The sequence below is a fragment of the Sebastes fasciatus genome, chromosome 17 (assembly GCF_043250625.1).
Source record: "Sebastes fasciatus isolate fSebFas1 chromosome 17, fSebFas1.pri, whole genome shotgun sequence".
NCBI lineage: Eukaryota > Metazoa > Chordata > Actinopteri > Perciformes > Sebastidae > Sebastes > Sebastes fasciatus.
The window spans coordinates 23,589,184-23,602,016 of NC_133811.1; the positions used below are offsets into that span (position 1 = coordinate 23,589,184).

Genomic DNA, 12,833 nt, shown 5'->3' on the forward strand with positions numbered 1-12,833 from the left:
TGGGAAGGTGTGAACAGTTTTTAGAGTACAGTCACTGGCGGCAAAGTTACCCAACTGGCTGCTATCTAGCATCTTCAACTTGTCTTGTCAAGTTAGAGCTGTGAATGAATCTCCACCAGAACGTGTAACATTCTTGCCAACAATCTCAGAACAGACCTGAAGCATCACATGTGGAGCGTAAAGCCACTAAAAACAGATATATTTCTATCAACAATACATCTTTGGAGTGTGTTTTTGCGTGTGGTCTCTGTGGTTTGCGTATTTCCTTAACAGTTGTATCTGTTGTAGAGAGGTATCCCAAAAAAAAAAAAGGAAAAAAAAATCTGAGAGGAAAATGGAGCAATATGGCTTCTGGGTGTGGCAAAATAGGAGCTGAACATTTCACATGACTACAGTAAGAGAAGCTGAACGGACTACATTATTCCTCTGTAAACACTCTCAGAGGTGCTTTTGTTTTTTTTTATTTCCAGTCAAACACACAGACACCTTTCATTATTCAGCAAGCTGTCAGAGGAAGATGGTCTGGGAGACACTCACCAGTTTACAAAAATGGGGGATCCCTCTTCTCAGTGTTAAATGGAGTTGCTGAAAGAAAAGGAGGAGAAGCAGGGCAGGTCCCTGGCTGTGGTTTGAGGTTATCCTGAGTCATGAGTCAGGAACCTCCTCCTCTTCTCCCTCTGGAAAAACTGACAGGGCACGGCCACATGAAGACAACTACGTCCTGCCAGTCATTTTTTGCCAAAGACAGCTGCCGTGCAGAGGGGAAAAACAGTTTTTATGAGTCACATGTAAATAGCCATGTGTTTCTATGGCTCTAACTGGATATAGGGGCGGGATATTTTCAAATTATACTAAATATGTATTTCGCTCTGACTTTATTCATATATCAAAAGGATAAAGGATATCCAATTTAAAAAGTAATTACAAAAGCCTGACTGTGATCTTATGATCTTCTCAATAGTTACATTGTGTTTGTTTGTGTGTGTGTGTGTGTTTGTGCATGTTTTCCAACCAATGATGTTACTCAGAGTCATGTGAAATGTCGCTGCAACCACACCCAGAATCCAGACCATCATTCCTTCTGCCGCCACAGGAACTCTTCCTACAAACTCAAAAACACACACAAACACTAAGAATGCAGGTACAGTTGTGTGTTTTAAAGTCCCTCTGTGTTACATTGTGTTTTCATATTTTACGATTTTTAAATCCAACTGCTGCAAGTAGTGCCTCAGAAATATCTAAATGTAGAAAAATAAGCTTTTTTTAAAAGTACTAAGCTCTTTGCTGACACCGTGTGGCAGGAGGGCAGAACTGCAAAGAAAATAAAGTGCAAAAGAGTATATGAAAAGAAAATAGAAGTTTATTGAGAATTCTGAATCCTGCTCACCCTTCCACAGTAGCAGAAAGACGACGACAACACAGACAAACATTAGTTAAAATCTGGACACATAAATACCGTTTCTCTTGTATCATGAAATCCAAAAAACAATCTATTCCAGTCACACAAACGTAAAGAGGGGGGAGGGAGCGAAGAGAGGGCAGCTGAGTGTCTGCCCCACTGCTTCAGAAACAAAACAAAAAAAAACAAGCGGCTGGTGGTCGGTCTGTCTCTAAACCTGAACATAAATAATGAGACTGTGCTGTGGAGAGACACCAGTGGGATCAGTGCAGTGGTGGAGTGAGCTGAAGGATTCAGATTGTCGAAATTCCTCTTTCTCCGGGTCTCCTCCTCGATCTTTACACGGACAGGTTGACATTTTGGGGAATATCCGCTTTCGGGCGGAGTTAGATGAGAAGACAGACACCACCGTATCTGTACGTTAAATATAAATCTACAACCAGCAGCCAGTTAGTTTAACTTAGCAAAAAGACTGGAAACAGCTAGTCTGGTTCTATACGATATCAAAATACAACACCTCTAAAGCTCACTATCTTGTTTGTTTAATGTGTACATAAAGTGTAAAAACAATTTATATTTTGTCACAGGCCAGACTATCTCTTGGCAGGGACCAGTAACTTTCTAGAATCAATACAACTGCTAACTGGCGCATAACTCCCCCTGGAAAACTTAAGTGCGAAATGTCATTTTTACGCATTTTGTTTTTGTACAAATTAAGAGTCAAGATCTAACTTGTTAATTAGTGAGCTTCAGATGTGCTGGTGGGTAGATTTTGTTATCTTTGGACAGGGCTAACCGGCCGCTAGCGGTAGCTTCACATTACCGCAGAGCAGTAACCGTCTTCTAATCTGCTCCCCGCCAGAAAGCAAATCTGCGTATTTCCCAAAAATGTCAAACTATTTCTTTAAGGAAGATGAATCTACGAAGGACAGTGGGGCGGGGGGTGTGACAATACAAACGCAGCTAAGCCTGCTGCTGCAGGAGGGGACACGTCTCAGAAAAATGGAGCACAGGTTATAGTTTCACTTCGGTACCAATACAGACAGATGTTTGACACACGCACAGACAGCTGGAGAAATGACACAGGCGGATTACAATTGTCTGAACGATTCGGAAATTCATGTTAGTTTAAAGGAACAGTGTGTAACATTGAGGGGGATCTATTGGTAGAAATGGGAGTTCATATTAATAAGTGTGTTTTCTTTAGTGTATAATCGTGTCTTCGTTATCTACATATGGAGCGGGCCGCCGTAGTTCTCCTACACACTTGGCACACGGAAGAAGTTTCAGTTGGTTGAGATCTGCAACCTCACCGCTAGATGCCGCCGGATCCTACACACTGCACCTTTAAATCTACTTCTACTTTACCTCCTCTAACATTAGAAAGAAAAAAAAAAAAAACTAATGTTGCATGTGCCTCTTGAAAAACAAAAGCAATCTGGGTGTGTTCTCTGAATCTTAAGGCAAATTTAACAGAAAGCTTTGTGCAACATCACCACAAAACGTCAGACAAACCAGTAACCAAATTCTTTCAAACGAGTGATACAGGAAAAACACCCACCGTCCAAACTGTCTCTGCGAGTGCCAGCCTGAGTGTACATGCATTTTGGGGGGCTAATAGGGAAGAGGAGGCTTCCAATGATGGAGGGTTAACCACCACCCTTTACCAAACTTGTGCCAAATACAGAACAAACGCGGAGCCAGAGGTGAGAGCTGACTCGGCCGTTGCACTTTCTTCAGCTTTCCGTCTAACAGCCCTGGACGTAAAAACCTTTTCTACGGGGAGAAGTTCCCCCTGTAGTGTCACCCGGCGATTATGACAGCAGAGTGAACAGCAGCAGTAGCGTGAAGCCCCTGTATTGTTCAGCTTCCTCTTACCTCACCCTCCTGTTTTTGGCACTGATGAGTTTGGTAAGGTACGTGTATGGAATCCCAAGTGTGTGGATGCATGTATGTATTTTTGTGTGTATGAGTGTATGTGCGTGCGTTTTGTTTGTGATTAAGATCATGGCTGTGCGTTTTTTCGTCTCGCTCACACTCAAAAATCTTTACACTTTTTCATTTGCCCTAATCTAAACCAAAATAATACAGTCTTCAGGGTGGGGAGGGGGCACCTGGAAAGCTTTGTAAAATGCAGGTGACCTCTCCCCTTCTGATGATGATTCTTCTCTCTCTACGAATCTTCCTGCTCCTCCTCCTCCTCCTCCTCCTCCTCCTCCTCCTCCTCTTCCTCCTCCTCCTCTGTCCAGGATGCTTTAGCGGATGGCCTTGACGGGGCTCTTGAAGCTGGAGGCGGCTTGCAGCTGCAGCTGGTAGGCCATGGGGTGGATCTTGAACCCGTACAGCCTGGAGAAAGAAGAAAGTAAAAAAAAAACATGTATGAGCATTTCTTCAGGCCACAAACTTCAAATAAAATCGACAAGATGAAACACAAATATGTAGACTGAAATTGATGAGTGTGTGTCCACTGATCAGTGATGTATTTGCAATAGCCGTCACAAAAGTAGTTTATAATTTCAGCTTGATTATCATAAACTATTATTATTTTATAATAAGGCTAATAAAGACCCTCAAAAGTTGTTCTTAGAACTATGATAAAGTTCAAGTCCGAAAACGAAAAACTCAAGTCTAACACATTACAATAAGGCAATATAAAATAGAGAATGCCTCACATTCTGTCAATTTATACAGACATTTTTTACAAATATCTCCATTACAGCAAAAATACTACACTTGACCAGTGATAAACCTCCATCCTGCACCCTCCATCTTACTAGAGCCAATCCCTCACCTAGCAACCTTGGATCCAGACTACTAGCAAAGAGAAGCCAGTGAATTGGGAAGCAAAGTCACATGACAGAACTCGTAGATAGTTACATGGAATTTTCTTGAAACTCCATAGGACACAATAACCACCTCAAGATGCAGATCTGTTCAGCAGAAAACACAGGAAATTGAGGAATATATAGAGCAGTGAGGAGTATGGTCAGCAGGAAATGAGGTTCAACCCCTGATCTCAAAATGTGCGCCAAAGCCCATCACGTGTGTCTGACAACACATGGCCTGCAGCTGGACAAAGCTAACTCACAATGCTCTGTCTTTAAAAAATTCCATCTACCAAATGCACACAAAACCGGAATTACCATAAGCGCTAAACCAAAGTAGCATACCCAAAGGTTCCTCTAAACAAAGGCTCACTAGTCAACGAAGTCATCCCAAAACGCACAACACAGAGAGGAAACCAAGCTACAACAAAGGCCACACAAACCAAACAAATTGTATACAATAATATTATCTGTCAACACTAAACCAATTTAGTGCATTTAAGTGCCATATTACATTCTGGGTTTCAAATAAAACACACTCTGTTTTTTATTTTTTTGGGACAGCCCTAGTGTCCACCTTCAGTTGCACTCGCAAAATCAATCTGCACACCGTTGATAGCGCTACTGCAAACCTGCACCCCAGTGTTGGGTGTGAACAGGAGGCGCAGTGATTAAACAAAGCATTGAAGCAAAGATTTTCCATCGATGAGTTTTAGTAATCGAGTTACTCTAGGAATCATTTCAGCCACATGATCACAGTATTTGGTCCCAATTAGTATTGTGATATAATGGTGTGGTTGGTGGACTCTTCCCTAACGATGTGTAGTTGGATCTGCCGTACTAACCTAGGGACAAACTGGTTGGCGGGCCTCTTGGGCCGGTACTCAGGGTGAACCATGAAGAGCATGTGGGGGAAGCCAGTGCCAAAGTAGGCTCCATCTGTGTGGTGGTGCCTGGAGGACTTGGGTGTGTAGACGTCCATACATTTAGGACAGTACAGCTTCACCATGGCTTCACCTGGGATGTCTGACAGACCTGTGGAGGACGAGGAGGAGGAACAGAGGGAGGAAGAAACTGGTTTAGATAATCTAATATATCTAAGATAGAGACAGCACTGGAACACTGCTAGCTGAGTACAAATACTTCCTAGTTCCTTCCCGGTATTTTCATGATTCAGCAATTTTATCATCACATCCATGTAAATTTAGATTTGAATATAAACAAATGTCATGATTTGAATTGCAATGTGAGGTTGGTCAGACAGATTCCCAGGTATCTCCAAACCAAAACATCAGTCTATAAGACCTGTATGTGAGCAGCAGGCTCTTAACAATGAACTGTTGCAGATATTTTACATATGCAAAAGCCGTGGACGGACTGTAGCTACATCCCTCAATAACACTCTTTCATTCATTGTGTGACAAACTGCCTGCAAAATGAAAAGTTGTTTTCCATTACAATTGTGAGCAAACACACCTCATGCAAAACACCAGCACAACATATGGTGACAAAAGTTTTATATAAACCACAACATTTTCTTGTGCTGCTTTACCCTGTCTTCAAAAACATGGATGTATTGTATTGAAGAATGAATCTTTTTACTCACCGATAGGAAGCATAGGCTGATTCTCACAATAGACCCGGGGGCAATAGCCAAAATCTCCCTGTTGATACTTCTCCAACTGCAAGGTATAAAACAGGATATTATAATATACTATAAATAATAACAGGTGGCAAACAATTGTCATTTAACAACTGATGAAGTTTTATTTTATATTCTATTTATTTAGCATTTTCAGTGTCATAGCATAAGAGATGCTTTTCAGTTTTATAGCCAACTGTGACATGTTGTCTTTTGGGAAAGTGCTTGTTCAGTGTTCCTACAGTAGTGTTTCAAATGTTCCTTATTTTCTATAATGCAAATAGTTTACCAAAGTTGCCACTGGGTAAAATGCTACCTCAGCCCCCAGCAAGAGGATTTTTTGTCTTTGACACTTGCACTGTCTGTTAAAAAAATAATGCATTTGTTGTTTTTTCTCGCTGTTCCGAACTTGCATCGAGCTGTGACTTTGGTTTACCGTTGCACCCGTACTGAATATATAAAGTCGTCAGCAGTGTTTGAACTGACTTTCATCTCACTTGGTGTAAATAATTTTCCACCCTGTCAAGAAGAAAGTAATGGAAAAACAGTTTCCCTAATGCAGACATGGGGTAGTGGATTCTGCTGACGCAGCTGGCGCCTACCATCTGTGCAATGCCTCGGTTAGTGAGGATGTAGCGTGCGTGGATGAGGCCGTACAGCATCTCAGCTGCTTGCTCGATCAGGTCACTCTGGTTGGGATTGTCCTCCAGCTCCTCGTCTGAAGTCAGAAGGGAAAAAGAGAACACTGTTGGTGTCTACATTTCCTTTTGATAGTTCACAGAGATGCAAAACTGTGCTGAGAAAGATCTTCAAAAGAACAGGGAATACCAAAAATACAACAGAGAGAGTGCTCCGGTTAGATGTATTTTGTCTTTGAAGAATAGGGACACGTAATTGTTCAAAACGTTACTCACACGGTTTCAAAGATCCTGTGAAAATGTACAATGACTTAGAGGGGAAACAAACCTGTAATGCTGGGTGTTAAAGTATGTGTAATCACCTGACAAGGAGAGAAGCAGCCTGCACAGCAGCTGAGCAGGATAGACAGCATTAAAACAAAAGAATGCTGAGATCAAATGTTCATTTTCATTTTTCTGTTTTAATTGATGACTTGTGTAACGGTGCTCTTTTAATCCGTCATTTGACGAAAATGAAGGGGGTGCCGGTATGACACGTAAAGTGGTAGGAAAAAACGCCAGAACTAAGTTCTTGGCCAGAAAGTCAGTTCTTGTAGCTGTGCATGTACATTGACGTTGTAACCATGTAAGTGTCTTTTTAAAATGAACTGTCAGATAAACAAAACAGATTAGCAGAGCAGAATACATTACAGTCAGGATCACTAATGATAGTCTCCTGAATGAAACACCTGCAACTCCTTTACTCTTACACGTCTTGATCTCTGTTACACGTGTTAGCTGGTAAATGAAGATGCTTATCAACATTTGGTCTCAGCATTCAGTTTTTAAAGCTGTTAAAAGGATTCTTCTGTGGATGTTTCGGGTGATTTACTCTCCCAACTAACCAGTGCTTAACTAAATTTGAGAGTGTGTGGAGGCATGAACATAAGATACAGACCTGGTTCAAGGTCCAGGATCATGTCTAGGGCCTGGCGGTAGTGGGGAACCTGCTCATTGAGCCCCGTCAGGTTGAACTTGTCCTGGATGTAGTCTTCATCCACCTTTATTTGGAGGAATCAGATGAGAAAACTGATTATTTGGAAAGAAGTCAGTGTGGCATATAAGTGACAGGATAGGTTCACGTTTTTTAAAGTTAATGCCAAAACTACATTGAATTGTAGTCGCTTTAATCATTCCTCTTGTACATACGGGCAGGGAAGAGATCTTTTCTAATTGTGATACCAAGATCTGGTGTTCAAAATCCAAAATCACAAATTGGAGTTACATTATGTTGGGATCTCTTCAGGGCAAGTATTAACAGGAGAAAAGATTACAGCGACCAATAACTCTTTAAGCAGATATGGGCATGGGAGTATTGTTTTAAGATAAACTTGAAAATTGTGAAGTAACACTTCTCAATCAGAGTGTTAGTTACTTTGCCCAGCTCGTAGATTGCTTAGATTTCCTACCACCAAAGTAAGTTTGTATGGTCATTCACATTCCTCCGGTACCAAGTTTTAATGAAGGGATCTGGGAGTGAAATGTCTGAACTCGGGGAGATATTAATGCAGAACATGATATTCCTAGATAAGGGCTAGATCTGGATTTGTCCCTGGTTTGTGGAGTGAAAGTAGCAGTAAGAGACACAACAATATGGAGTGTAATAAGCTCTACTCTAGTTCTGCTTTACAATAACAGCTTTTATTTTAACTTCATTTTTGATAGGTCTCTACATGGATGGCAACAATTCATATTCACAGACATATCAGACAGAAAGCAACTCACCTCACAGAAAAACTCATTCCCCCTCAGACCACAGAACCAGGAGATCCATGACACTTCCTCTGAACTGCTCATCTCTGAAGACCTGTAAAAAGACATGTGAAAATGTTGTTATTGTTTTGTTTTCTCCTGGGGTTGGGGGGAGGTCCTTTGTATAAGCCTGTGGCTTCTTGACCTCTCCTGACACATTTCTTGTCTGTTTTTTTTTCATTTTCATTGACTGGATTTTGTGCAGTTTTATATATGTGCAAATAAAATAAATAAATTAAAATAAATAAAATAAATAAAATAAATAAAATAAATAAAATAAATAAAATAAATAAAATAAATAAAATAAATAAAATAAATAAATACTCCAGTTATGATCCAGAAATAAATTACCAATAAACACTGAATTCATACTCCTCTCTGCAACATAATAACCTACAAAAAGAATACTTCCAGTGTCCAAATTCATATCTTCCAATTGGTCAAATTAATATTTTCACAATGTTAATGCAATACATTACTTGTCATGACAAGAGTAACTTAACGCTAATAGCTGTATAGCTAAAGCAATGGCTCAGTTAAGCTGCTGAACAGACCATACCCATTTTAAATGACTGTTATTTAGAGGAACTTTAAGATATGTTGTTCTCATATATTGTTTCTTATTTATTGCCATAATCCTATGTATTTATACGGTTCTTATTTTAACTTGTCCCTCCAACTGCTCCATGACTTTAATATGTTTCCTTTGACTTAACTAATTATTGGTTGTCTGTTGTATGTATGGATGGATGGACTGGGAATGCTACACATTAATTGCCCCCTTGGGGATAAATAAAGTTGTCTGAACTGAACTGAGTACAGTGCTCCCACATTAGTATACATATATTTCTTACTATTATAAGACATATTGAAATTACAATTTTGTTTTATGTTTTTATGCTTTTTTTCTAATATGAATAGTATGCTGTGGTTTTGTTGGTGGGAGACATTTCCTTTATAAGTTTATAAGTTTTTCGACATACTATACTATGACTTTTTTCACTGTTTTCGACATACTGAACTAGGACTTTTTTCAACATACTATAGTATGACTTTTTATCACTTTTTTCACTATTGTAAGACTGATGAGATGACAATTTTTTAAATGTTTTTATGCTTTTTTCTAATATGGATATAGTATGCTGTGATTGTGTTGGTGGGAGACAAATGTGTTTTAGTCAATAAACCACATACATTTCATTCTCACTGTGCAATTTCATTTCCCACTTGGTGGGAGACATTTCCACAATGTTAACATAATACAGAGTAACTTAGTTAAAACGTTCAGTTTTTATGCACCAAATATCTGGAACAAGCTCCCAGAAACCTGCAGGACCAACTCCAACTCTGACCTCTTTTAAACCAAAGCTTAAAACCTTCCTGTTTGCTGCTGCTGCCTTTTATTAAACCAGATATTTATAGCTTGTTTTTAATCTTTAATCTTTTAATAACTGTTTTAATTATGTCTTAATGTTCTTTTGCACTTTTTTCTCAATATTCTTGAATGTTAATATAAAGCACATTTTAATTGCCCTGTTGCTGAAATGTGCTATACAGATAAAGCTGCCTTGCCTTCACAGCTCTCAGCGTTAAGTCACTCCTGTCCTGTCAGGAGTAACTTAACGCTAGCACCTGTGTGGCTAAAGCTGCTAGCTGCTGCTCAGACCTGATGAAGGCTAACGCTAAGCTAACCAGCTAGCCAGCTTCTCAACACTGTTAAATGTATATAAAGTGGTCGTTTCAGTTCAGTTTTTTCAGTCTCGAATCGCTCAAAAACACGTTATTAGAGATAAAAACACACCTAAATGTAACGGTGTGGTCATACAAGACGTCAATGTAGCCGACGTTAGCTCGCTATGCTAAGCTAAGCTAAGCCCAATATGGCGGATCGTTTATAAACTAGGCCTCATGACAAACAGCAGCTTCTTTAACCTCTCTGTTTAATACTTTATACACCGTTATGTGAGCGAGTCTGTCAACTTACCTAACGTTCAACTTCTATACTCCTTAAAGAATCCCGACAGATCAGAAACGGATCGATCTCACCGGTTGTAAATAAGATAATAATATAATAAGATAATGGACAGCAGCTCAGTTCAGCCTCTAGTGTTACCTCTTCTTCTTCCTCCTCTTCCTCCTGCAGCGTCACAGCGCTGATGACGCGCTGCTGCCACCCACTGGTCACTGTGAGTTACACCTTGTACTCACATGCCTTGCACCTGTATTTCCATGCTTTAATATAAAATATAATAAATGTTTTTCATGATTTTAAGGTTTGTTTAAGTGTATTTACTTTTGTCTAACAAAGCACCGTCAGTATGTATTAAAGCTCTGCAGGCTTCACTGGTTCAGTAAGCAGAATGTGGTTCAAAAAAATCTAGCGAGGTAAAAAGGCCACGTCACCTGGTTTTCAGTCTAATCTTTCTACAGCTAACTTCTGAGATGATAATTCACATAATTTATCAGTATAATACATTGTGTCGTCACAGTTCATACAAATTAAGACAAATAGTTAATTCTTCTCATAAAAATAAGAGTAAAAATATTCACACCAAGCGCCTCTTCCTTGTAAACTGTAAGTTCTGAGTTATTTTTCCAAATGAAAATGTAAATTGTAAAGCCACCCCCCAGTGTATGTACTTTATTATAACACACACTTTTAACAGCCTGTTCTCCCTCCTGCCCTCTGGTAGGAGATACAGATATACAGATATATAATTCATACACCTTCTCACACAAAAATATATCTTATACTGTATATGTTCTTAATGTATATGTTCTTAATATGCCTGTATATGTTCTTTATATGCCTGTATATGTTCTTAATATGTCCTTGTACAAAGTGTTTCCTTTTATAATTGTAATGTAAATTAAATTGTAATGTAAATGTAATATAACTTATTATTTTAATGGAGCTTAAGCTCCATTAAAATAATAAACATACAAACATGTGAAATACTTTTTGCTGGGAATTCCCAGCAAAAAGTATTTCACATGTTTGTACCTGTATAACGGGCGTGACAATAAACATCTTGAATCTTGAATTTAACATATTTTTTATTCTACTTTATTATCTTACAGAACAGTGCTCCCACATGAGTATACATATATTTTTCACTGACTTTTTTTTTACTCTTTTCAAGACACTATGACTTTTTAAACTTTTTTTTCAACAGTCTAAACTATGACGTTTTTAGACATACTATATTATCACTTTTTTCGACCTACTATATTATAACCTAGTCTCACTTTTTTCGAGATACTATACTATGGCTTTTATCACTTTTTACGAAGTACTATGACGTTTTTATTACTTTTTTCAACATACTTTGAATTCTTTCGACGTACTATACTATGACTTTTTTATACGTTTTTCGACATACTGAACTATGACTTTTTTATCACTTTTTTCGACATATATGACTTTTTTCAATTTTCTTCACTATTGTAAAACTGATGAGATGAGAATTTTTTTATGTTTTTATGCTTTTTCTAATATGGATAGTATGCTGTGATTTTGTTGGTGGGAGACAAATGTGTTTTATTCAATATACCACATAAATAGTGCCAACCATTTTCAATAACATGCTGTGTCTTTGTTTTTAGACTGACATTTCCCTACCCTCCAACCACCAACTTCTTCTAGTTACTGTCAGTATAGCCTAACATGCAAATATCAACTTAAAGACTAAACTAATATATCACAGTGAAATTTTTATTTTATTATTTTTTTTAATGCTACTTAACTTACTGTTTTCTTAATGGAGCTTCCCAGCAAAAAGTATTTCACACGATTGTACTTGTATAACCGCTGTGACAATAACCATCTTGAAATAATAGTGTAGTGGTCGTTGATGAGGTGGATGTATACTGGTAGGTAGATGGGTAGTAGGTTACCGAGAAGGACGTGGGTGTACTCTCCTATATATTCTAATGGCTTTTTGGCTGATAGGTGGATATACAGTAAACCACCAAAAAAGAAAGAGGTGGGTATATCCCATATACTGTACCTGCGTATACCCTCCATTACACCACTAGTGATACTGTAGAAAAAGTACGGCTTTTACAGATACCTCTTCTGTTTGGTGTGTTCAAGTGAAGTCAGTGAAGTCAGTTGTCAAACAGGAACATTTGTAAGCTACTAAATTCACTCATTTTAAATTCATTAATTCTAACAGCGTCCAGGTTTGCTTATTGGTTGTCTCGCGGGTCTGAACATAACTTGTGAATTCTGCTTTGCAGCAGAGATGACTCTAAAATGTCAGATACTGTATATATCCCACTTAAACGGACTGATATTACTATAAAAGATGAGTAAATATTCACTGTGAAAAAATATCTATCTCGTGAAATTGAACTGAAAATAGCTAGACAGCACATTTACCAGTTCACAAATGTATAGTGTGCTCTGGGAAATTGCTGACAGTAATATAGCCTAAAGCATATATGACTAGTAGCAGGGTCCTCCAAGTCCCATTTTGATGATATTAAGCCTTGTTTTGATTTCACTATAGTTTCTTAAATGCTAAGTTAGCCAC

At 38.6% G+C, this 12,833-nt stretch overlaps 1 protein-coding gene across 1 annotated transcript; it reads right to left on the reverse strand.

Annotated features, from left to right (window-relative positions):
• Positions 1-1,338: 1,338 nt before the first annotated feature.
• csnk2b (casein kinase 2, beta polypeptide) lies at positions 1,339-10,435 on the reverse strand. Its single transcript, XM_074612846.1, has 7 exons — positions 10,280-10,435; positions 8,269-8,350; positions 7,442-7,544; positions 6,469-6,584; positions 5,831-5,906; positions 5,070-5,259; positions 1,339-3,745 (listed from the first exon to the last, which is right to left on the reverse strand). The coding sequence occupies exons 2-7, from the start codon at positions 8,338-8,340 to the stop codon at positions 3,655-3,657; spliced, it is 648 nt and encodes a 215-aa protein (XP_074468947.1). The 5' UTR covers positions 8,341-8,350; positions 10,280-10,435; the 3' UTR covers positions 1,339-3,654.
• Positions 10,436-12,833: the final 2,398 nt, after the last annotated feature.

Excerpts from the sequence above, each read along its gene's own strand:
- csnk2b (XM_074612846.1), bottom strand. The coding sequence starts at position 8,340 with ATGAGCAGTTCAGAGGAAGTGTCATGGATCTCCTGGTTCTGTGGTCTG. Across the intron at positions 7,545-8,268 it reads GGAATGAGTTTTTCTGTGAG|GTGGATGAAGACTACATCCA; the intron begins GTGAGTTGCTTT and ends CTCCAAATAAAG. Across the intron at positions 5,260-5,830 it reads TCAGCCTATGCTTCCTATCG|GTCTGTCAGACATCCCAGGT; the intron begins GTGAGTAAAAAG and ends CGTCCTCCACAG.